The 26,450-nt window shown below is 40.2% G+C and overlaps 1 protein-coding gene across 1 annotated transcript in view; it reads left to right on the top strand.

Annotated features, from left to right (window-relative positions):
* LOC131085937 (von Willebrand factor D and EGF domain-containing protein-like) overlaps positions 1 to 26,450 on the top strand; it is a 172,589-nt gene that overhangs the window by 83,813 nt on the left and 62,326 nt on the right. The window contains exons 11-15 of the mRNA XM_058028517.1: positions 729 to 1,648; positions 14,765 to 14,901; positions 15,959 to 16,114; positions 20,562 to 20,666; positions 23,356 to 23,470. Of these exons, the coding sequence (XP_057884500.1) occupies positions 729 to 1,648; positions 14,765 to 14,901; positions 15,959 to 16,114; positions 20,562 to 20,666; positions 23,356 to 23,470 (1,433 nt within the window). The remainder of the gene's footprint in view (positions 1 to 728; positions 1,649 to 14,764; positions 14,902 to 15,958; positions 16,115 to 20,561; positions 20,667 to 23,355; positions 23,471 to 26,450) is intronic.

The raw sequence follows: 26,450 nt of genomic DNA, 5'->3' as shown, positions 1-26,450 counted from the left end.
GATATGAGATTTCTGAAGAAACTTGAATCATAGCTGTTTATTCAAACTGAAGTCTCTAGAAGTTCATCCATCATTAAAGACAAAATTTAAAAAAGGAGAAGAGAATCATCTCAGCTTATATGATAGCCTAGCCCTATGATCAATAGAGAACTGTTTTGTGTTGAAAGAAAAAAAAAATCAGAGAAAACTCTAGTAGAAGGAAAGAATGAAATGAAGTATGAAAAAAAAATGGGGGAATACATTTAAAAGAAAAAAGTTAGCAATATACATCTTAGAGGACAGATCAGGCACACAGATAAAGATGATTTTCATAATATAGGATTTGAAACAAATATGACTTTTTTGTCATTCTCCAAGAGTTAGCTGTGACATCCAGGGACAAATCCAAGGCCTTATTTCATGTATAATACACAAAGGGTAACCTGCACCTCAGAGAAAGTCCTGCAAGAAGAAGTCAAGCAGTTGGGCAATGCTCCAGCAAACCACTTAAACATCTGGTACAAAAAGTTTCCATGAAGTGCTAGAAAACACACAGAACAACTCAAGAAGGGCAGTGCAAAAGTGATTAAAGAAAAGAGGTTAAACTTTTTTCAAGTTTAAGCATTTTTTCAAGTACTTTTGTAGATTGGGAATTTATGCTTACCCTACCCTCAATGAAAGTTTTCTTTTATGATAGACTAATTTGTTGGAAGTTTTCTTCTTCTAATCTTTTCCTATTTTTAAATCAGAATTCCTCCAGGTAAGAGTTTATTTGACAAGACTCCAGCACCCTCTGAGAGGAAACAAAAGAAAAGTTTCTGCAGATGCCAGAAGGAGAGCACCAAGCCTGTGCCCGTGGCAAACACAAAATTTGCCTTTCAGACTCCTTCCCCTGAGCCCTCTGGTTGCCATCATGACCATGTGGACCTCAGCTTTGCAATCCCATATCTGGATGTTACATCTGAGTTTGTCACTCACGCAGAAGCAGAGCCAACTTTGAGAAAAGATGGGAAACCACCAACCAAGGCTTTTGGTCAAAGATATTTTTCTAAATCACTCCAAAAGCGAAGAAGCCCCGAGGTCCCACTAAAGCCCCTCCCACACAATGTTTCCATGAATAGCAAGACCTCCATTGACTCTACCAAACCATCAGGAGAGCTAAGGAAAGCAAAAAGGCAAGACAAGCACTACAAGGACTCATCCTTTCACCCAGTGCATGGCCCAGCCCAGAGACACTCCGAGAGCTTTGCATATTTTTTCCCTGAGGATTATTTTGAAGGGGTTCGGATGAAAATTCCACTGTCATGGCCCACTCCCAATGGCCTGACTGTCACCAAAGCTCGGGAGATTTGCCACCAAATTCTTGCAAACTCCACCATTGGCCTGGCATGCAAAGGCCTCCTGGCCAAACACCTGGATGAGACAATCGATATTTGCCTGTTGGACCTGCAGCTCAAAGATGACGCGGCTTGGGCGAGGCCACTGGTGGCCCTTTTGGAAAATGAGTGTGAAAGGAGAGTGCTGGGGAGCAGGAAGGGAGAGTTCCCTGTTGGAAACCAGCCCTCTGCTGCCTGGGAGGAGATCCTCGCTGCTCTCCAGTGTCCCTGCACGGAGCTGGGCTGCCACTGCCCTGCAGGCCGCAGCTCCCACCACTGCAGCTCTGCCAAAAGTGAGTAAAGCCTTCGTTCCACATTGGCAGTGAGTAAAGCCTTCTTTCCATACTGGCAGTGAGTAAAACCTTCTTTCCATGCTGGCAGTGACTAAAACCTTCTTTTCATATTGGCATTATTAGGCAGAACATCTGCACGGAGTTGTTTGCTCTTCAAGCGGCACTACCAGTAAGGTATTTGATGAATTAGTAATCAGGTTTTGACCTTGAGGAGCCAATCAAAATATCTGGTTGGCTGGTCCTTCGTGCTTTTTTTTTTTTTTTTTGCCTCAGTAACTTTTTAAAAATGGATTTTACAAGCCCCTTAGCAAATTGGTTTTGCAGAAGTGATTTTCTTTACATCTGATCTATCACTGGCAAGCTGACAAGCAGGCTTCTCACACACAAAAAAAAAGTGGAGCATCCTGCTCACCTTGTGGTCAATATTCATGTAAACAGTGTAGAGATATGTCTTTCTTTTTTTTTTTTTTTTTTTTTTGTTCAAGAGGCAATAAAGTTTGAACCTAATTTCAAACACTATACTAGTAAATACACAAAATTAAAAGTGACAAAATGAACAAGTAACCCTGCCAAAACCATCAAATAGGGTCAGTCACCATGGCTTAGCTGAGACATCCAAATCTCCAGCGAGGCCCAGGAGCTCAGTGGCACATCTGACACCCCAATGCATTTATTATCAGGGATGAGATCACCCATATTCTTCACATTAAACATTACTTCAGTGCATGGATTTAAAGAAGTTAAAATATATCCTGACATCCTTTTTTCTGTTAATGACAGGCTAAAATGTGTAGAATAACTTCCCAAATATGGAAGAATTAATTCTCTTTCACACAGAGAAAAACTGACACCAGGGACTGAAAAGTGAGTTGAGCAATTTTGAAGCAATTGCCCAACATACAATTCAATGTTTAACTTATTTCTCTGTGATACAGAGAGGTTAGGGGGCTTTCTTGGGCCAAATTTTAAAATTTTATTTTTCTATGGCTGAAATCTCTCAGATGAGAGGAAAATAGCTTCAATATGACCTTTCAAGTAAAAGCTAATGGCACCTTGTCTTCTTGCTGTGACATCAAATATAAACAAGGAGAGACAACAGAACTCAGCCTGGGATTGCACAGGGAGGTGAGAACTGGAAAACAAGCACACATCAGCTGTGGCAAACACCCCCAAAACCATTGCCTTCCTCTCATTGCCTTCCTCTGCCCTGACTGCTTTTTCTGCCTCTTGCTGCCTTTGCATTGTACATTTTCAATGTTCAGCTGCACAGGGTGCTGGGCCATCTTGTGTAGACAATGCTTTTTCCTGAGCTAGAGAAAAATTGAGAATAAAACAACCCATAAAAATTAAAACCAAGGTAATAACTTTCAGGATATTCTCCCTTGTCTTTGGCATAAATGCAGAGAAGTTAGGAGAAAACTTCACACAATAAATTCATCTCACCATTAACTACGGAGAGGAAAAAGTGCTGCAACTGTCTAGAGTGAATCAGTGGAATGAGCTGCATTGAGGTCCATTATTAAGGACTACTTATTAACTAAATTATTAGTGATTTAGAATATTTTTCTATATATACAAAAATGGAGAAGCTGTTATATATATACATACACATATATATACACATATATATATACCATATATATATACATATACATATATATATATATGCATACATACATACATATATATACACACATACATATGTATGTATGCATATATATGAAATTATCTGATCTTGTGAATGAAATATAAAGCAGAACTATACATACAGCCTGAGGTCTGATCCCCTACAAGGAGAAATAAAATCTTAGTTCTGGCATGCCAATCACCCTGACATTATAATACTAAGAAAAGGTCATCTAGATAATTTGGTACAGTCAATCAAGGCAAGCCTCCATGGAAGCTTCACCTTTAGCTGTTCTTGATTTTTTGAATTTAATTCAAAATATATTTAAGGTTATTTACTTGTTTTCACATCTCCCATGCAGAAATGTTTTACACAGACAGCATGGAATGATTTGGATTGGAAAGGATCTGGGAGACCATGGAGTCCAACCCTTGACTCAGCACTGCCATCTTCACCACTAAGCCATGTCCCCAGGTGTCACACCTGAGGTGGTTTTTTGAACACTCACAGGCATGGTGACTCCACCACCTCCCTGGTGTTCCAATGCCTGACCACCTTTCCAATGAATACATTTTCCCTAATATCCAATTTAAACATCTCTTGGTGATGACAGCACCAAGATCCTCTTGTCCTGCTGCTCTTTACTTGGGAGAAGAGACCATTCCCCACCAGGTACAACCTCCTTTCAGGTAGTGCAGAGAGCAATAAAATCCCCCCTGAGCCTCCTTTTCTCCAGGCTAAACACCACAGTGATGTTCCCCTACAAATCCCAAGGTCCATGGGTGATGGGACACCTCTTTCCAGGGAAAAACCCAGCAGCACCACACAGCAACAATCAACCTCTCAAATGTCAATTCACAGGACTGGAGGTGCTCAGAACCGAGGTCCTGCTCGTGTCACTAAAGGCTTTCACTCCAGAACTGGTTACTACAGATGAAGAATTAAGATAAATCTCAGAAATAAAGCTGTGTGCTCCAACCAGAGCAGCTTGAGCCCCATCCCTGGGAGCTCAGGAGTCCTGGCCTGGCTGGCAGAGCCCAGGAAATCAGCACAGGCAGGATAAGCCCCTGAGCTTTCTGACTAATGAGTGGGGGCTCTACAGGAAGGGAAAGAAAGGAGGAGAAATTAAGAACTCAATTAGGTTCCTGCAGGACTTATAAAAGTGCTGTCTCTTTCACTTTCTTTTCAAAAAGTCAGGACAGAAGAAACAGGAGAATGAGTGTTGATCTCAGAAATGCTGAGTTTTAAGGGCTATTGCTAGGAAAAAGTTATTTTCCAGGAGAAGCTACAGGAGTAATGAAGGAGGCTTGCTTAGGCCAAATTTTAAAATTTTATTTTGCTATGGCTGAAATCTCTCAGATTAGAGGAGGCAACTCCTTTTGCTGGCTATATATTTTCCCATCAGTTCCAAAACAAATCTCTGTCTAATTTTCTCAGGCTGGAATTATAGATGTGAATTAAAACTCCCCCAAGATCAAGGAGGCCATTAACATAATTCAAATATATTTTCCAAGGTCACCCAACCTCAGCTACGCTGCCAATACAGAACAATGTATTCCGCCACTGGTTTTGGCCAGCAGACACACCCAAAAAGATGAGTCCTGCAGTATTTTTAGGAATCAAAACACAGGCCATGGTATATCTGAAGTGATTTTAAATGAAAGCAGAAATAAAGAGAGAAGATGGGAAGCGTGGCTTGCAGACAAGTTCACTCCTCTGTTCTGGCTGACTCCAACAGGAGCAGTCCAGGTGGCCAGAGCTATAATTATCCTCGCATGGAAATCACTATTTGGAGCTGAAAGGCACCTCTGAAACTTGGCAGCACTCCAGCAGCTTAGAATTTCTTAATGTTGCTTAACATTTCATAACCCCCACCCTCCCCCCAACACCTGTATAAGGTGCTTAAAATGTCATTACCACCTGTAATTAAAGGCAGAATCCAATTACAGCAGATAGCAAATCGGGCTGGTGCTTACCATTTGTATATATTGACCATGTTGCTTATTAAAAAATATCAGGACTGGTAAAGCACAAATAGAGTAATGTAATATGCAGATTGTATGAAGCTCTAAAGAGCAATTACAAGATAAAAGGTAATGAGGAGTAATAACGACAAATTAGTTTCAGTGAAGTAATGACACTTGAAGTTTAAATTTCTACGTGGAAAGTTCTGTGGAGAAAAAAAATTAACCAGCAAAGAAATCAAAGCCAGCAAAAAATGATTGTGAGAAGGTGAGAAGGGAATGTTCACCTTCCACACTGACAGAGATCCCATTTTCATATCAATACATTTCAGTGGTGATATTAAGAGGGGCTGTGAACCCAACTGCATTTTCAGAGCTGTGAACCACAACCACACAGGTCCCCCAGACCCATCTGCTACACCCTGGTATTTTTAGAGTGGTTACACAGACCTTTCTGAATTCAGCAGTCTGCTTTGGGTCCTGTTCATGTGCTGTAATTAGATAATATGAATTAAAGCACGCAATATTTTTTAAAATTTATTTATAATGAGCGAATTTATGAGGTCAGCTATTACAGTTCCTCAGGCTGGGTCTTCCAATGGAAAATGCCTCTCCACCTTGGAAGAATAAGCTTGGAGGTTTGATCAGACCAGGAATGTAAGGTCAGGTACATATTATAGAAATCTTACCATTTGTGTAACTGTGATTTATTTTTAAGCTTAATTCTCATTTTCAAAGACAAAGAATGAGGAAGATATTGAAAGAAAATACTTAATTTTTTTCAGGATCCCCAGGTGAAAGGAGACAGAGCATTTCAGTTGTCTACATCAAACTCCAATCTGTTTTGGAGATTGGAGCATTTGTATGGGAGCGTCCTGGCTGAAATAAATACTTTTCTCCCACTTGAACCAATTCAATGATCTTAAAATTCCAGATCATAATGATTATGTAAGGGCTGTTAGGAAGTCAAGTAAATTAATACTTTTTGGTATTTTCAATATGTGTTTTGCTGATAAGATGCAGAGAGAGCCATCAGGGTGTGTTGGCACAATAGATGCTGTCCTTGCATAAATTAAAGTAAACAAGTTAAAATATTATGCAAAGTAAAAAATACATCTTAGACTTTTAAAAGGAAATATAATCCATTTCCTAAATCCCCAGGACATCTACAATGAGAAATATTGCTCACTGTGTGTAAGGCTGGTGTTCCCTGTGGCTGGGACCAGCCTGTGGTGACCAGACCTTCCAGGGAGAATTCCATTTAATAGCAACACAAAGGCCCCAGAAACAGTTACCAGAAACTGTGACCCTTTCCACAGGAGCTGAACATGTTTTTTTTCAAATCACTTGGGCTTGTAAATAAAGAAAAAACAACCAGGCTTTTTGCTAATATGGCAAAACGTGTTCTATGGCAGAGAGGATGCAGTACACTTTAGCAATTCCATTGATTTTTCAAAATTGGATTTCATAAGAAGAGTCAAATGTGCTTGTGAGAGCAGCAAAAACCATTCTTACTGTTTTAAACTTTTCTCACCAAACTACTATTGCTATAAAAAAATGTTAAATTGCATTATCCCTGAAAAAGCCCTTCTTCTTTTCAAATAGTAAGATATTGGGCTTAATTCTACTCTTCATTATAACAATTCCATTGACTTTGGTGGGCACAGTATTAACAAAACCACAGTTCCTGTCACTTTGATGAAGTTAGACTATCAAGACAAAAATCAGGTCTCTTTTTCACAAGTCTTCTTTCCTTTTTTCCCTTTTTCTCATACTAATTGTTGACTTTTGCAACCCACAATGTTGAATTTTCCTGTCTATCCAGCTGAGGGAGGTTTGAAGCTCTGCACTGCCTGCAGCCTCCCCATTCCCTCTCCTGTTTAAAGGTTCACTCAGCAGCGGATGGGTGTGAGGCTGTGTTCTTGCACTGAAATTTAGAAGCTGGGGCATCTGTTCCTATCAAATACATTTTTGTTCAGTTGTGAATCCTGTAAGGCAGGGAATATTTGAAGCAGATCCCTGTGTACCATTGCAGCATAAACCACATTTTAAAACACAGCTCCCCTCTCACTGGGACTGTGTTCTTTACACTGGGTTTAAAGATATTAAAGATATATTCTTATTTCCTTTAAGCTGACATTAAAGAAGACTCACTAAGATATCAATACTCCGTAAAAGAGGTTCTATAAAGCTTGAAAATGAAAACTTTTCTTTTGAGACCTGTTATCTCCACTTACTGTGAATTTTTCCCCTCAGCTTACCAATATTGGAAAGTAGATAAAGAATAAATATGAAGACACATATTATGCAATTTAAGATTACATTGTGTTCAGTTAGTCAGCTTTTTCCTACATAAAACAATTTATGATTTAGTACTGAAAGAAAACTGGGGAAAATATCTTTAAAATGTTTGCTTGCAAAGCACACTTTCCTTCTCCCAGACATCTCCAGAGGAGTGGTCCTCATCATCACTGAGGCCCTGGCACAGGATGCCCAGAAAAGCTGTGGATCTCCCACCCCTGGAAGGGTTCAGGACTTGGAGCATCCTATTTGAAGAAAAGTATTCTACAGTATCTTCAGTTCTGGGCCATAAAAATTTAAATAAATACATTCTTCTCAGCAAAAAAACAAAACAGAGCCAGTATTAGCAGACATAATTTTAAAAGGTATAATGAATAAATATCAGGCTTTGAGATCACTTGTCAAAACATCAATTTTTGAGCCTAGGACTTGTCACCTTTTGAAAATAGCACTCTTGTTCTTTTAGAGGAATGAACACCTCCAACCACAAAAGTTTTAGTAAGAACCATGAAACTTACAAAAGAAAAACAGTTTAGAATCAAAAGAGAAGAAAAGCACAAACTTTAACTACCACAGATGCATCCTCACTGACACCCACATACTCTGCTCAGAGAAATATTTTTCTCAGTCACATCAAACATCTTTGTGGGCAATTCTCAGGGACTGGAGACTTCTTGCTAGTTTTGAAGCCTTTCTTCTTTTCATAGCAGTTTTACTTTAGTTTTTGCTGGGGCAGATGCAATAAACAAGCATCTGAAAAGGCAAACATCAATACCAGCTTTAATCTACTGTTTAAAGTCCCAGTTCTTTCCATTTGAGGCACAGACCTGGCTGAGCAGGAAGAGGACTATTAGCATTAAAGTTGCAAAGCCAATAGAAAATGAATTTTAAAAGGATATCAAATCTTGGTGATAAGGGACATGGAAGGTTGCATGCTCAGTGATCCATAATATTCCCTGCAACCCTGGAAGATCAGTCTTTTCTGCAGATTAGTTTATTTGCTTTAATGCAAAATGAAAACAGGGAAAACAGTCCAAAAAAACATGTAGCTAAACAAAACTCTTTTCCAAAGAATATAGAATTAAATTTAAAAATTTTTAAAAATATTATAGGTCTCATTCAAACTGACCAAAGCCAGACACCCCAGAAGCACACCTATACCTTCTTTATATCAGGTACCATAGGAAATTTCAAACTTAAATCTTATTAAATCCAAAAGAAAACAGAAAGCCCTGAAAAAACAGCCTCCTTCTCCAAATACTCACAATGCACATACAATATAAACAACACATTCACAACAGTTTATAAACTAGAATTAAAACTTACAAACCATTCAAAAGTCTGGTTTAAGTTGACCAAAACCAAAAATTCAGAGCAAACTTTTAAGGCCTTTACATAATATTTTATGTTGTGTTAAGAGCTCACAGTCCACCAGATACAGAACATTCAACCAATTGTGAACAAAACCCCGAGTGTAATAACCAGATTTAATCTAATTCAGTAACTTTAAGCATGGGAAAATTACTAAAACCAACTTACTGGGGACTAGAGTGGACATAAGGGCCAAGATAACACCACGATGACCCAAATCCTTTTTGTGGCATCACTGCATTCACTTTTAGGAAGCCTCAAGAAGATTCCAAGAGTTCTTCCCTAAAGTGCCTTTAAGGGACCAAAACTGAGACTTGCTTTGGTGTGCCAGTGAGCACCATGAATGCACAACCAGAACTTTACACAAGGTCACCTCTCCAGGCCATCTGGAAAAGAAGAAATATTCTGTAGTCAACAGCACAATCCTCTTCTTTTCTATTGCTGAAGTACACTGCTAGCAAGCCTTTTAAAAATAGAAGGATTAAATAAACTTAAAATGTCACAGTGAGTTTTCTAAAGCAAAAAATAATCTACCATATTGTTGCAGCACATGGATGCTTTCAGTGTGAAATTGAGCCAGGCCATTTCTCACATGCAGTGAGCTCTTGCAAAATGTTTTTTCCCCACTCTCTCTCAGGGCTCATTTCTGCAATCCATACTGGGTACCAGAGACCCTCAAAGCAGAAAACCAGATTCACTCCATGCCAGTAAAAGGTCACAGATCTAGAGTTTGGTACTATGGAAACAGAGTTGTTTAGGTTGGAAAAAATCCCTGAGGTCTGTGAGTCCAGCTGTTAATCCAGCAATACCAAGGCCAGCACTAAACCACGTCCCCAAGTGCCACATCTACACAGCTTTTAGATACCCCCAGGGACGGTGACTGCACCACTTCCCTGGGAAGCCCATCCCAGTGCTGACCACCCTTTCAGTGTAGAAAGTTTCCATAATATCCCATCTAAACCTCCCCTGCTGCAATTTGAGTCCATTTTCTCTTGTTCTGTCACTTCCTAGCTGGGAGAAGAGACCAACCCACACCTTGCCCCATCCTCCTTTCTGGGAGTCATAGAGGGATGGTCCCCATGAGCCTCCTTTCCTCCAAACTGGACACCCCCAGCTCCTTCAGCTGCTCTGGTCCTCTGAGACCTGGCTTTGGAAACAGGAAAAACACAGTTTTCCTTCAGAAAGCAGGGAGATCGCTGATGTGCAAGAATTCTGGCAAAGAGCATATGGCTGCTGGTAGTTTTTTTCTTAGGGAGGATTGGCACATAGATAGCACAAGTTCTAGGAGACATGCATTCCATGATTGTATCTATGATTACCAAAATAACATTATACACAAAAGAAATACAATATTTGTGCAAACATTTGGATGGTGGCAGACTCAGAATTGCTCTATCCAAGCTGTAGAGATAATTGAGCATCAATTTGCTCTGATGCAGAACCCTCATACCTGTGGCAGCTGGAGATCCACATCCACACCAGCAAGCTCTGGCATGGAAAGTTGTTCAATCAGTTGCCTGATTCCAAGGAAAGGGCACCTGGGCATCATGGGCCATTTACTTTCTCACTTCAGCAAAGATTTAACCCAATCCAGCACTTATCATCTGGTTCATGATTTGTTTTTCATGGCTTAGATTGCTTATTTACCATCCCCTTTAAGAAAAGCAGGTCAGTTCCTTTCCTTTTCTTTATTCAAACAAAATTCCTGCTGGTTTCAATTTCAGGTCTGCTGCTCCAGCCCAAAGCCTCATGTGTAGTTTTCAAACATTGCAGAAGAAAGTTTATTTGTGCTGGGATACTTTTCTAATCAAATAGTAAATCCAACATGAACCATTTCAATATGTCAGTAAGACTTCAATAAGTGTAGTTTTGCAATATTTTTGATTTTGTGTCAACTGACTTCATTTTACTTATAAATCTGTGCATATTATTTACATAATACACTGCAAAAAATACCTGTAAAACCAACCATGTATTTATGGGGGGGTGGGGGTTTCAGTCTATTATTTAGCCTGTGCTCCTTGTCAGGTTTGATTCATGTAAATGATTACAGAATTAAACTGCAGAGTCAGCAACTCTGGATTTACTCTTCTTTCCTGGAAATTCCTACTGGAGATGGGAGGAGAAGGAAGGGAAGGCAGGGGAGGTGTGCCTTGAGGGCAAGCATTGAAAACCAAAGAGGAAAGATCCTTTATTCTGTCTGGAGGCCTCTGAGATTTCCACCTTCAACTCCAGACCCTTCTCTCCAATTTATCTCAAGACGCTTTCATGAAAACACAAGATTTTTTTTTTACTTTTTATCCCAAACATTTCCTGCTGTTCACACTGTCCCTACACAATGTTCTGGCAGGTGACAGATGCATTTTTTTGCATTTATCTGCTGTGGGTACGGACTGGGCACTGGAAATGCAGTGGGATGTCCATGCCTGAGCCAGTGGATGTGAACACACAGCTACCCAAATCCTCCTCCATAACTGCTGCCCCAGTCACACATCTGAGCCTCAGGTGCCACCCTGAGCTTCAGTTTTTAATCTGCTAGTAAAAGTCAAAGCACATTTTTGGCCTATAGGCCACACAGAGAAAAGAAGGAGGATGTTCTGCCCTGGATTTCATTGTATTTTGACATTCACACTCCCTAAACATAAATTATTAATGTTCATATATATCGTACTTTTTACAAGCACCTTCCAAGAACTGCCTGATTACCTACAGATTTCTCTCCGCTCTACAGACATCAGACATCCATCCCAGGTCTCCACAACCTCAGCTTTCTCTGCACTTTTGCCCTCACTCTCACCTTTGTGATGTTTCCCAGTTCCTTTTATTGCTCCTTCCCTCCAGTCTTTACCTGAATTACTTGCAGCCCTTTTGCTGGCGTTTTTCAGGCTCTCCAATATTTCCTTCTGATGTCAGCACCTCTCTGCACTTCCAGCTCCCCCTCCATGAACCACCCCTTGATCCCTGTATCCCCAGCAAGAACAGGGTCTGGATGTTGGAGTGCCCAGCTGCCAACTGCCAGGAGCCTTTTCCAAAGCCAAGGGAATGGAGATTTCCTCTCCCTTTTTTTGGTTGAAACAGGCGAAAATTCAAAACCACTGGAAAGCAGGGAGGAAGACAGACAGAAATGCTCATTAAAACCAAATGCTTAAAATTCCTAAAATTTCTACACCCATTACATGTGGCATATATATATATATATGTATATAAACCCTTGTCAATATTTATGTACTGCCTATACTGAGGTCTAAAGGCCGAACTCCAGTATCCATTTCTTTTAAAAAGAGACATTGTAATTACTTCTATTTTCCATCAGATTAAAAAATTTTAAGACACTGATGTTTGTAGTTGTTGCCAAGTAGTGTTTGCATTAAGGAAAGGACTTTCCAGGATCTCATGTCCTTCCAATGAGGGGTCTGGGGATGCTCAGAGAGCTGGGAGGGGACACCAACAGGACAGCTGACCCCAAATGGCCACAGGGATATCCCATTCCATTTGGCATCACTCTCAGTACATAAACTGGGAAAAAAGCTGGGCAGGGATCACTGCTCAGGTACTTGGAAAGTGTGAGCAACTGCATTGTGCATATATTCTAAATATTTTATCATGATTATTATCATTACTGTATTTTCTTCCTTTTTTCTCCCATTAAACTGCCCTTAAGTCAACTCCCACATTTTCTCACTCTCTCCCTTGTGATTGTCTCCCTGATCCTGCCAGGAGGAGCAGTGAGAAGTGCCTGTGTGATATTCAGTTCCTGGCTGGGGTTAAACCTTTGCAAGGGTGTACAGAATGGTTTGAGAGAAATAAGTGCAAAATGCTGAGCTGATATTGTAAGGCACTGGGCACTGAGAGTGCTTTTGTGGAACAGGAAGGGCTGCAGGAGCACACTCCTGTGCCCCACTCCTTCCCAGGCTCTGAGATTCTGCTTCACCCACAGAAGCCTGAAAATCTGCAGTGAAAATGAAAACATTAATGCAATCCAAGCTGCCTCAGTACTAGTGGGGCTAACTATTAAAATCTCATGAAAAACATAATGAAGCATTTTTATTTTTTAATTTTTATGCACTAACCATTGAAGAAGGCAATTTATCAAAACCAGTCACTACATCTGACTAATAGTTTTGTACATTACAGGAATCCACCAGTAAGTGATGAAAGCTGATAAGCTGTAAACGATTTCTCTTCTTGTAAATATTGCAAAGTGTCCAGCAGTGTTGGTAATACTGCTGCAATAAAATCAATTTTTTAAAAAATGAAGGAAAAGCTAAAAGCACTTCAAAAGTGCAGGGGAAAAAAAGTATTTTCTCTTTTTTTTTCATGTTTATGTTGCTTTCCTTCCTTTTTTCCTCTGGAAAAACACAAGTCATATGGCTGTGTTGTTACAGGCTGCAATCTGGTGGGATGGCAGTGTTTAAACAGCATTTTTCCTAATGACAGCCTAAATGGCAGAGCCCTAAAGGAACAGCAAGGTGCTAGAAAAGGTTATCAGCTCCACTCAGGGCATTTTGCCCCTCAAATCAGAGCTGAACTAAGGTACCATTAAAATATCAGGTGATGGAGAGCTTCTGTTTTAGCCAAGCTGCAGCTCAGAGAAAACTGATGGGCAATGTTGCTTTGCCAGAGCAGTGGGGATGGGGCAGGGGAGAGGAATCAAGTGGAGATAACAACTGGGACAACACTCTGCTGGTGAACATCCTTCCCAGAGCTCCTGGTCATGCCCCTGCTACTAAGTGTTGTTCAGGAGACACGAAGAAAGTGTTCTGATTTGTATTACTTGTCATTATAGTGGCTTCTCCCAACCACTAGATCTACAAATAATATAAATGAAAATATTCAGCCACGATCCCAACCGATTCCTATTATTGATGTATGATATTGGAGCCATTCTGAGCCTTGTGCTACCCAAGAGCTGGTGCAAATATCTACCAAATTATAATTTTTCTTAATTAAGGATGTGAATTCTGACATACAATGGGCTTGCATTTTTCCTCTGTTGAAATAACCCCAGTATGAAAGCAAAGAGCAATTTTAAAAGGTGAATACCCAAAGTACAACAGAACCCAAATGAAACTTTAACTGAGAGCCATAAAACACTTTTAAAACAGTAATGGGTGGAAGTCAGCCTTGTAAGAGGGCCAGCACAGGCTGTACTTCACTTAAGCTCTACTTAAGGCTTTAATGTAGCATTTAAGTGAAACTTAGCTGGTGCACGACCTTTGTGCTGACACAGTGCAGAGCTGAGTGCTGCCATTAATGATTTAACCCTCACAAGAAAGCTTTCCTTTAAGGATCCTTTTACTGCTGCCAAAACTTTATGGGGAAAAAACCAACAAAAAGCCAAAAACTTAGGGCTGGCTTTTTCCCTGCTTTTAACACTCCAAGGATCATGGTGGCATGGTCATCTCTTGTTCCCATATTTCTCTATGCTATGGGATGAGGGCTTGTCCTCTTAGCTGTGCTCCCATCCTGTTGCCTGGATCAGGGATGTATTGCTCCTCTTACCTGGGTCAGGGATGTATTGCCACTGGATACTTAGGTCAACAAATGTTTTAACTCTGGAGACCTTTTAACACGAAGCCACAGCTTTAGAGAATTGATTCAGGAGTCCTGACCCTCACATCTTGCAGCACTGGGTGCACAGGACAATATTTAAGGGAGGTTTGCTGATTCCCCTTCTGACAGCTGCTGTTTCCCTGTTCAAGAGAAATCCACAGAGAGGCAAGGAAGACTTCCTTAAGGAAAAGTATTAAACCACAACAACCAGGAACAGCTACAAGAAAATCTCTGCTGCAGCAGAGCAGAACAGAGTGCAAGTGCTGCTCTCTGAAGCTCTGTATCCATCTGACCCTGCAGAGCCAGCTTTGGAAATCACAGCCCTGGAGAACGGGGGTCTCTGCGACGTCCGCGCCTCGGAGTGCAGCAGGATCCGGGTGTTTGGCCTCGGCTTCAGAGACTCTCCCAGCCTGCACTGCCAGGTCACCAGGCTAATTGTAAGCTACCTCCTCTAAAATATGAAATATGGATGATACAGTCCAACATTGACATGTTTATATAGAAATGTTTTACTCTGATCTGTGCTATCTTCCCTCGCTGTTTGAGCAGTGTTTCACCTTCCAAGCCCACTGCCAATATGTTTGCTGCAAGTGAAGGGAGCTGAAGAGGCTCAGACCTTTCCAGACCTTCCATCCATTCACAGCTATGAATTCTTGCTCATAACCTCTGTAGAATTTTGTTTGACTTCTGTTTGGTTGAGGCGCTCTGTAGTCCATTGAAGCCTGACATCACAATATTATTTCTCATTTTGTACATCTGGAATCACTACACTTGGTAGTTTTCCTAAACACATTTAAATGTTAAGTTTTGCAGTTGAATATAGGGTTTCCTCACCACAGTTACAGAGGCTCTTATTTGAATTTTCTTAGTCATACTTCACCACCAAATCAGAGGTTTAGATGAGCATCAAACCCATCTCTTATGCAAGCACTGTAATTTTATCATAAACAACTATACACAGGCAATGCTGCAACTGAGTGATTTGGTGGATCAGCATCCTCAGTTATGAAATGTTTGATTAAACTCATAAATCCACCTCAGAACAGACACTCAGCCTGACTCCCAGTCGGTGCTGGCACGCTCACGAGGCGCAGCTGAGATTTGCTGAGCCCCCTCAGGGCTCCATAGGCTCTTCCCAAGTTGGGATGTTTTGTGCAGCTGATCTGGAGGAGTAGCTGACATCACCTTCAAGGAGCCACGAGCTGGCTGCTGAGCTCCAGCAGGAAACACAAAGTTGCTGGATTACATCAGCCCATCTCATCCCAGCTGCTCATCCCAAGTGCAGACCACAGCACTTCCTAAATCAATAGACCACCTGCATGCCTAGCTAAGCATGGTTTCCCCTTTACTGTAGCTATAGTAACAGCATGTTTCCTTTTAAATAAACCACCGTGGAATGCCTGATATTATTGATTATAAACATAAACATACACTGACAACTGGAATCTCTTTATGAGCCTTCATTTTCTGCACTCTCCCTCTGCTTTACTGCAGCATCTCAATGGTGAATGGCTATCAAGAGAAGAAGAAAGCACAAAAGCAGATTTCCTGAGCTCTGAGGCTGTGGACTGCCAGATCCCACTCCTGAACATCACAGAGGCTGTGCACTTCGTGGCTGGTGACGAGCCGTTCGCAAGATGGCAAGTGAAAGTAGGAATTTTATTGTGTTTCTAAGAAATGCTTTAGAGAAAAATCAGTTGTCATGGTAAATTAAAATGCAAAGCACAGTTTTCTTCCTTTCAGAAATGAAAATGCCTGTAGAAATATTCGCACTAATGTCATGTAGAGGAAAAGAAAAAGACCCTGCCAACCAAAACAATGAGCTAAACCCCGGTGTCTCTGTAGCCAATCCAAAAGGGCAAATTACAACCACTTCTAGAGGTAATCACCTGAAATTGATGCAGTTGTGCTAATCAATTGTTAATCATTAGTATTCCATTTCTGAAAACCCCAACTCAGACTCCTGATTAGGCAGCAAGTGTCAGAGAGCTTTGACTCCCTGGGTGCATGAACAGTACGTGCCCTGGGCAGGCTTGAGCAGGGATGTCACGGTCACAGTCGTGGTCTGAATGGCTGCAGGAAGAAGCATGTGCTCTATCTGCTTCTTCTGGGTTTTCTGCTGCAGTTTTAGCCCCTTTTTTTACAAAATGGTACCTATTTTTCTAAATATCCCCAGGAAACCAGTGCCTTCCCGACCCTGTGTGCCTGCTGCCCTTGGTCTCCCTCTAGGCCTGGATGGGTTTTTTTCTGCAGATCAGTTGTTTTTTTACAAAACTGAGATTTTTTTTTTTTAAAGCCTCTGAAGCTGAGAAGAATATCTTGCCATTGTAGGGAGACTGCAGATGTGCCCTGAAAATTGCAGAATGCAAAGTGAAACACATAAAACACTCCCCTCACCCCTGCCTGTCCTGCAGCCTGCAGCGGCCTGGGGACACGTGCTGCCACGTGGCCTGGGGGAAACAGAAGGATGTTTGGCAGGACACATCTGCTGGTCAGAAATTTATTTTTAAAAGATAAGGATTTGGGAGTTAAGAACATGAGGGTAAGACCCTGTGGGTGCAGAGCCTGACTGTGTGCTGCTGGGGTGGACCTTGGACATTTCTTGTGTCACACACCAGGGCTGGACCAGGAGGGAAGGTGCTCTGCTCAAAACTGCTCCAAAAAGGTGTTGAACTCTGCCAGCTGTGAGATAAAATGCTGCTTCATGGTGGAAGGATCTGAGAGGGAGACACCCTGTGTGTTCCTGGCCCAATAGGATAGGTAAAATCCTGGTTTGAGCACAGGAAGGTTTCTCCAGTGTTCCAGGACATCGTCCTCACAGCACAGGTCTATTACAATTCTGATTGTGTTCAAGCGCTTCCTTTCAGCCCTGAGGAGGTCTGTACAATTTTTCTCATCCTTTCCTCTCAAAAACAGCCACAAAAACTCTTTCCATGCGCTAAAGCTCCAGAAAAGCCCTGCACCTGCAAGCTTTCTGCCCTTTCCCTCTCCTTCAAACCCTGCAGAGGAACCAGGCTGACGGCTATGCAGCAAAAGCTCAATTAAATCATCTCAGTCTGCACGTGAGTCTGGAGCTCCTGTGGATCTTTAGATGAGAAAATTGGGAAGGCAGAGCCTAGTGCTCAGCTTCAAAGGCAGCTGGCCTTACATGGCAGCACAAAGAACAAAATCATGGAGCTTTTCAAGATAAAAAATTACTTTCAATTAATTCCACAGGTGTTCAAAAATTCCTCTTAAGACTTTTTGCAGCTCATAAGACTTATTGATGATCTGGGTTATGTATCTATGTATCTACTTTTCAAAACACAGCTAAAGTATTTTTCAGAACCAAAAGTCAACACAATTTTTCTGGAAATGTCGCTGTTCAATATTTTCAGAATCTTTCCCCCTTCCCAAATGAAATTTCAAAGGAATCAGAAAAATTTCACTACAGCTTTTTTCACTACCAGCATTGGGGGAGCAGGAGCTCTTCTTAGTGCTCTTTCATTTAATCTCCTGTTGTAGTCATGTTTCAGATTTTGCCCATTGTTCCCATGACATGCTGCTGAACGCAGATAAGAAAGTACATGTGGCTGCACCAGAGTGTTTGGCATAATTAATTGAGATATCAAAATACAAACCCATGCTTGGGCAGCAGATGACTTGAGCTGTCCAGGCAGATGCCTGGGTGAAGAGGTGAAAGAGCTTGGCAGGCACTTATCTAATTTGGGAAGCAGCTCTCATCCTTTTCATTAAGTTGTTGCTGCTGTATTTCTCTAGAATGGAAAAAAAATAATCAAAAAATATTCAGTGAGGCAAAAACTGAATTTGAACTCAGCATAGTTTTACACCTTTCGTTTTTTTTTTTTTTTAGAGACTTTCTGACTTTCTTTCAAAGTCTATGTAGAGTGATGCCAATAGCCAAGATCATTTCATGATGGGTGAAAAACCTGAGAAAAAAGCAACAGAGTTTCTGAGCATCCTTTGCATTTCTGCAGAAACAGCTCCTTCTTTCCAGATGATACCTCTGCCCAAGCAAACAAGGCCCAGCTCTAAGTTGGTTTTTGCCTCTTAAGGTCCAAACAAATTAAAGGTTTGCTCAACTCAGTTCTCATCAAAGTACTTGTTCCACATCACTAAGATGACTAATGAAAAAGCAATTAAAATAGCTATAAACCAGCCCAATTCTAAAAAGAGCTCAAAATAGATGTTTATAATAGAATGTAGGAAAAAAAAGCCAAAACAGATTAAAAAATAATCTAATTATAGGAGTTACATCTCACTCACAACGCTCCAGACAGAACAATTAGTGCAATTTTACAGCTTTTTATATTTTTCCCTGTCTAGCCATTTTTTCACCCATTATTACTGCACCGATATTGAGACAACATTGGACACTCCAGTAAAATAATGAATTTAAATTAAGTTTAAATTGCACTAGGAATAATAAATTCTTAATGGAAATCTTGCTGCCAGAGTCTTTCAGTGAAGAGCAGGTCTACAGGGGGTTTCAGTTTTTTCTCAAACTGCAGGAGAAATCCTTTATTTCTTTGAAAAGCACTTTTACCTATAGTACAACACACTATAATCTAATATGTCAATAGTCTAATATTTTCCTTAAAATAATGAATTTTACTAGAGCAATGAATTTTTGAACCAGTTTATATTAGTCCAAAGAAGTTATTTCACTTACACAAGTTGAAATTGTGAATATCCATGAATGCTGCCTGTTCCTGCCCTTGTGGTGGTTTCTGCGGTGGCAGAGGAAAACACTCAGCTCAAAATGTAGAACCATCCCACATGAGACAGTGTGGGAGAATCTGCTCTATTCTCTTCCATGAACTTGCAACCAATTCATGGTAAGTGCTGCTTTTTACGAAACTTACCATGTATTTTTTGATCTCTGTACTTCTGTTTATCTTTGTTCAATTTAACTTAGTATTCTTGTGAACTATGTGAACTGGAAGAGTTTATTGATTGATTAAAAACTTTATGGCCTCAGTCTTGTAAAAATCATCTGCAAAGGGACCAAGGATGTTTCAGCTTTGTGGTATTGGGAGAGATGGAGGAGGGCTGGGGATTCTTTTTTAACAGCAAGAAAACACAGGGGTACCTGATGAATCCAAAGCAAGCCCTGTTAGATTTGCTAAGCAGCAGCTTTATTTTGGCTGTGAGAAGACAAAACCTGAAAAATACTTGACAAAAAGGTTTTGCTTTCCTGCTGGTTCTCATCTGTGTCTACAGCATGGCTTTCCCCCAGGGTTTTGAGGTGCTCTTCAAGGTTCACACCACTCAAGACGTCTCACAAAGCACTCTCAAAAGCTTTCCACTTACCCACACTTCTCTGGTATCTTTTCATTTTTACTGTGGAAAAATTAAAATATAAATGTACTCAACTCTTTTGTATTGTGCAAGCACTCTTATATAAAAAAGGGCATATTTAAGGCTTCCTGAATTATCCATTATGAGCTGGGACAGGTGACTGCTCTAATGTACCTTCCTGCAGAAATGAGACTGTTTCTCTCTCTCATTGCCATCCCTTGCATCTTTTATAAGGTTAATTTCAAGTAAACCTACATAATGCACATTCTTCTTTCTTTCAGGCCAAGGATTTTACTTACTGATTTGCTATTAGTAAAAAATCGGTTCTCATTCTCATTTCAAATAAACCTATATAATACACTTTTTTTTTTTTTCACTTTCAGGCCAAGGGTTTTACTTACTGATTTGCTATTAGTAAAAAAGTGGTTCTGAGTCCCAGCCAAAAATGTTAATTGTGTTTCACAACTCCTTGAAATCCCCCTTGTAGTGCTTGAGTAAAGCTTCCATGAGGGTATCAGAAAAAAAAAAAAAAACCAAAAAAAACCTTCAGGATAAAACCTAATAGCAATCAGAAAGCTGAATGCCAGCTGAGCCAAAAGATCTTTTGGTTATTAATGAAGAATTTCCAGTTTGGAGCATTAAGCAATTTGTTAGCTCGCAGAGCCGCTCACAAGTGGTTTAATTTATCCTGCTGGCACGCTTCCAGCTCAAAGGGGCAGTGCTATGGCTCCACAACGAGCAGACAGTCTCCATATGGAGCATGATGAGTTGTGAGGATGATTTTTGTCTCACTCAGGTCACTAACGACGGCGTGCAGTACAGTAACTCGCGGGTGCTGACCCTGTACGACGCGCTCTGCCAGCTCTGCCAATTCCACCCCACCGCACTCTGCAAATTAAAGGTAATTTAAAGATCATCAAGGTTTCACGTGGATCCTTCATCTCTCCCTTAGCCCTCTCCCTCCCTCTGATGGGCTGGGTGTAATAACTGCTCTGGAAGGGGAAAACCTATTTCACAGATCAGCTGCACAGCCCCACACTTTGCTTTTCTCTTTCACAGCCTCATGCTGCGATATTTTATTCCCTTTTCATATTTACACCTGATAGAGCATGCTTTATGATGGACCTTCCTCACACAAACACCTCAGGAAAGCTCATGGCTGCCAATATTTATCCTTTGCAGCTGTTAGTGGGAGTAAATAAGAGTGAGGAGCCTGCCCTGAGAGGCTTAGCTTCACTTCTGAAGTGTCTCTGCTATTTTCCCTCTCCCAGCCTGTTTGGTGAGGGTATATCATTTCTATTCCCATTTTCTGCTTTAGCAAGAGGCACACAAAGAAGCATGTTATACATTTTTTGTCATGTGAGAACACCCTTGAGAGAGCATCAACGATTCCTGCTTGCATTAAACACTGCTACGTACAAACACTGAGTATTCTGACAGTTTCAAAACCGTAACCAAAAGTCTACAGCTATGTTTTGAACTGCCAACATATTAAAAATTGCCTGCAGAGCACTATAATCCTCAGTTTTCCTGTGGAATTATTGGTGTAGCATCCCTTAAAAAGATCTTCTCTTTTTTCCAGAGGCCTGCATTAAGCAAATTATCTGGTTTGCAGTGGGGCTTCAAAAAATTTTTGGAGGGTATTAGGTGGGATATTTGAATGTGCTGATTCTGCTTTCCTACCCTGAGGCAAGTATGAATTAATAGGAGGCCACCAGTCTTCTTTTTTTATAAAATGAAGATTAATCAGGTACATCTTAACTCATTTGCCTCACTGTTCTCATTAATGCTAATGAGAAAATACAGCTTTAAAACCTGCACTGATTGCAAGCACACACCAGTTACCAAAATTTTTTACAAGTTCACTTTTTTTTCCAAGTGAGTGAGTGAATAGAAGTTACTTTATAGTAACTTTATAAGCCTATGTGGTAGTTTGACCCTGACTGGATGTCTCAAAGTCCCTCTCTCACTGTCCTCAGAGTGAAAAGGGCAGGGAAACCCAGCATAGCCCAACTGAGGGTAAAACCACTTTAGTTTTAGATTAAAATAATTGCGTTACAATAATTTCACTTAAAGCTAAGGTGAGGGCTTTTTGTCAAAGGCTTTCTTATAGTTTTGAAACTCAGAAATGGATGTGGTCTCTCAATATGGCGTTCTCTAGGGATTATAGTAATTTCTATTCTAAGATGCTTCAAGAGAATATTTGAGCTAGGCTTCCAATTGCATCAGACCACAGTCTAATTATACCCCTTCTGCATTACTCTGCAACACCTAAATTGCTTTCAGAAAAGGTGTTTCAATTAGGGGACATTTTATATCAGCCTATTTCACATTCTGTGTTCTTTTATGGAGCCCATTCTGTACTACCACACTGTATCACAACAGAAAAAAAAAAAAATTTTTTTTTAATCATAGCATCAAGCCCTTGAAAACAACAATGTAATAAAATCTAATTAACATCCAGGGTTTAGTGCTGGAGATCTGTCATGTTCTATCATGTTGTGGCCATTATGAGAATGCTTTTTGTTTCTCTACCTGACCCATTAGCCTAAAGTGGTATTACTGACTAATGCAGTTTGCAAAAGCAGTTTGGGACACCAGTAAAGCAATAGACAGATAACACAGGGCCAGTAACAGGACACATATCAGTCTCAGAAAAACAAAGGAAGGAAAGGGAAAATGTGTTTGGTAGTTTGTCTGTCCTGCTGTCCCACTGTGGCAAGGACATCCCCCTTGTTCCCAGGATTATTCCATGTTTTTCTGGGAATCTGCATGGCCAGATAAAGTCCCACCTGCCCAGCACAGGCTGCAAGGCCTGACTCCTCCATAGGACCTTCCCATGGGATAGATCTTTATCTCCACCTCTAATTATGTCCCTGTGTTCCCTTTGTAGATATCCAAATGCCTTCAATCCATGTGGGATCCACAGTGGGAGAGGAGCAGGTCAGCCCAAAGGCTGCGGTGCCCACAGAGCATCCCCTCACAGATGGCTTCGGGGATGTTCTGCCCCACCAAGGCACCAGGGGTGTGCTCAGCTCTCCTCTGCAGCTCCCTCATGGGAGCCCGAATTCACATGCACTTCTTTATTCTGCTTTTATACCAGAATTTCCTATAGCAGAATTTGCTTTTTCAAATGTTTATGAAGAGCAGGATTCCAGTGTTTCAAATGGAAATAGTCTAGTCTCAGATTTTGGGAGTCATGGAGCTCACGTTTCATGGACACCTGATACTCCCCATATGAACAGCCTCAGCTGGGAATTGTGACCACATGCACCACATGAGTGTGCAAATGGGAAAAGACACATTCTGTTGCATCCATCATCCATCAAAAAGCAACACTCCTTTGCCTAAGCTAAAATATTCAAAGCTACAAGGATCCCAACCTGGGACTGGAAGACTACCACAATTTCCTTGCTGTAAGCAGAAAGCACCAACATTTAAATTGCTGCTGTTTTCTTGTTTCAAGAGACAAGTGAATTTCTGCTTATATCCAGAAATTGATAATTGCCAATTCCTTATCTTCCTTATTCCTTGTTTTCATTGCCTTCATTCCCCACCCATTTTTATTTCCTTTTCTTTTTTTTTGGCAGGAAAATGCATGCAATATAGATGGACTTTGCTATGGTGAAGGAGAGTCAAGCCCTACAAGCCCTTGTCTTCTCTGTGAACCTGACATTTCTAAGTTCACCTGGTCTGTTAATGCAAGTAAGACAGGGGTTTCTTTTCTAGAATTTAGAAGCACTTATCCGGGAATTTATGACTCATTTTATTAAATATATCATTCCTCCATTTAGCTGAATCTATCCTGTGAGTGCACATGGACTGTTTCTAGTGGGAATAATTGGGTGCATCAGAAATGCAGACTCCACTGCATGCACTATGCACCTTGTTCTGTCTGAAACCTGATAAATCTCAGATTAATAAATGAAAAAAAATGCCTGAAAATTAGAATTTGGTATGCCTGTGGCCCATGCAGTGCCCAAGTCTGTCAGCTAAAAGCGATGAACCCTAAATATCTCTGTCAAGCATCTCGCAGGTACAAATCTTTAAGGAGGCAATTTGGGGAAAATACTGTTTTTAAAACACTAGCATGCATTTTTGGTGTCTGCAAGAATTGCTTCCTTTTGCTGAGCCAAATGCTATGAAATGGCTCATAGCAGAGCTTGGCTTGGCAGGGAGTCCAAGTGATAGGGATCAGGCACTCATTACCTGCACTGCCACAGAGCCCTCATTCTGCAGCCCCTGGAGGCAGGGGTCAGGGGGAGGCTGCCTTTTGAAGCATCTCCTGAAGGATGGAGACTAAATCATAGTTTTTTATGGCTACCTGCCCAGTGTAAACAACGACCATTGCTCACCCCACTCTTTACAGGCAATCCTCTTTACAGCATTATCCTCACAGCCCTTCCCCTCCCTTACACGTTTGCATCTGGTCAATATAAAGATCATATTACTGCTTTTATGTAAATCCATGTGGTGCTTCCAGAAGGGGTTTCTCTGCTTTTTAGGCTTTGTAAACCCAAACACATTACAGAAAGGTGTGTGAGTCACAGAACCAGCCTGCTTCAGTTGTTTGGGGTTTTATTACATCCCAAAAGCTGGCCAACTAAAAATCCATTTGGATGAGCAGTTAAAATGCCTAAGGGTGATTTAGATCTGAAAGAGAGACTACACTTGAAAGCTGTGTGTTTTTCCCCAGAAAAATATTCAATCCAATGAGGGATATTACCTGTGACTCACAAACCTTGCCTCCTTTCTGTCATATAATAATAGAAAGTTTTGAAAGGTTTGAAATGGACCTCAAAGATCATCTTGTCCCACCCCCTGCCTGGGTAGGGAAACCTTCCACCAGACCAGGTTGTTCAGAGCCACATCCAACCTGAGCTTATATTCTGCTGGCCAGAGCAGCAGCATCCCCAGGGATGAGCTGATCCTGGGCGTTACAGACAGACTCATTGCTAATACCAAGACAGCTTGATTTTCAAATTCAGGAAATGGCTTAAAAATTAAAAACTGAATTTGTTTTGAAATTTATAAAACTAGAAGTGATTTGGGAATTCTGACACACATCATGGTACACTTTTAAATTATGTCAAAATTTAAAAATATTTATAAGAAAGGGTTTGTCAGACCTTTTTTCAAAAGTATGAAAACTTCTTTAAATGTTCTGCAATAGGGAGAGTGAATATATATTTACTGGATGGCAAGCAGATCTCTGTAGGATTAGAAACACTCCTCCACAGACTCCTTTCAGAACATCTGATTTTATGTTATTTTGTGCCTACCACTTCCACTCACCATCCATTCAGCTAACACCTTTGTGTTTATCCATAAATGCATACCCTGCGTCAATATTTCATTGATTACTTTGGGCACAACTTTTATGGGCTCCATGGCTTTAGTGTTTGGGAAATAAAAGGTAAATGAATAGATGGAAGCTTTCAACAGTTCTGCCAGGACAATCTGCTGGACAAGCATTTTAGAAAGCTCTCATAACACAGCAGCAATAAAGGAGACACATATTTAAATAATTGCATCACCTAAGCCGTGCTATGGAAAGCAAAGTTGGATAAAAATTATATGCACCACAAAAAAAAACCCCTAATGATGATTTCCCATGAGCATAGGGCAAGGAGTCCTTATGAGAACACATACATAGCTCATAATGTTAGAGCATGGCTTGAAATTATTCCTGGGTATTGGAAATGTGCTTTAATTTAAACATAAATATGGTCAAATTACACTGTGAAAGATTCATTTAAATATCAATACCTGTCAGTTTGTACTGCTGGCTAAAGAGGAAAGATGCCTTGAGACTGAGCAGGCTTAGGACATGGAGATGAAATTCCTGGCCCTGAAAAGAGCAGCTGGCACCTCAGGGTACTCATCTGATCTTACTTTTCCTTGGTTTCTAATTATAAAATGTAATCATTTTCTTTACCTTGTCCTCCTTACCTATATATATTGAAAGTATCTTCAGGTAGCATTTATCTTCTGCTGCTAAATACCCTTTTAAAATTAGGAGGGTTTATCTTCATTAAGGAAATACTGAATGTAAACAGCAAGCCTGGAACTGACAGTGCCAAAGGTGACATGATACACACCACTGTCACTGGGGATGGACAGACTCTGGCACTGAAAAGACCTTTATTCCCAACTGAATTCACTCAAACTGCTTCCTTAATCACTCCTCGTGGGTAAAGACAGGAGAGTTTACTCAGTGCAAGGCTTACAATTTATTTTCCCTTCTGAGTTGCCTGCCCAGTTCATTTGTCATTCAGCATTTTGAGATTTATTTTATTTATGTTTAAATGGATGGATGATAGGCGGATTAAATATGTAAGTAAGTATAAGAAATATAACTAATTATATTATTATATATTATATGTTTTATATATATTATATATTATATATAATAATATAGTTATATAATATATTATATATCTAAATATATAACTAATATAATATATATTAGTTATATATACTAAATATTCTATAAATACTAAATATATTATATACTATTAAATTATATACTATATAAATATATTAATATATATTATATTATATATAATATACTAAATATATTATATAATATATAATATATTATATACTATATGCTATATACTATATGTTATATATTATATATTGTTATATATTATATTATATTATATTATATTATATTATATTA

The sequence above is a fragment of the Melospiza georgiana genome, chromosome 7, assembly GCF_028018845.1.
Source record: "Melospiza georgiana isolate bMelGeo1 chromosome 7, bMelGeo1.pri, whole genome shotgun sequence".
NCBI lineage: Eukaryota > Metazoa > Chordata > Aves > Passeriformes > Passerellidae > Melospiza > Melospiza georgiana.
Note: the sequence above shows the minus strand (reverse complement) of the source record. Positions and strands in the feature narration are given on the sequence as shown.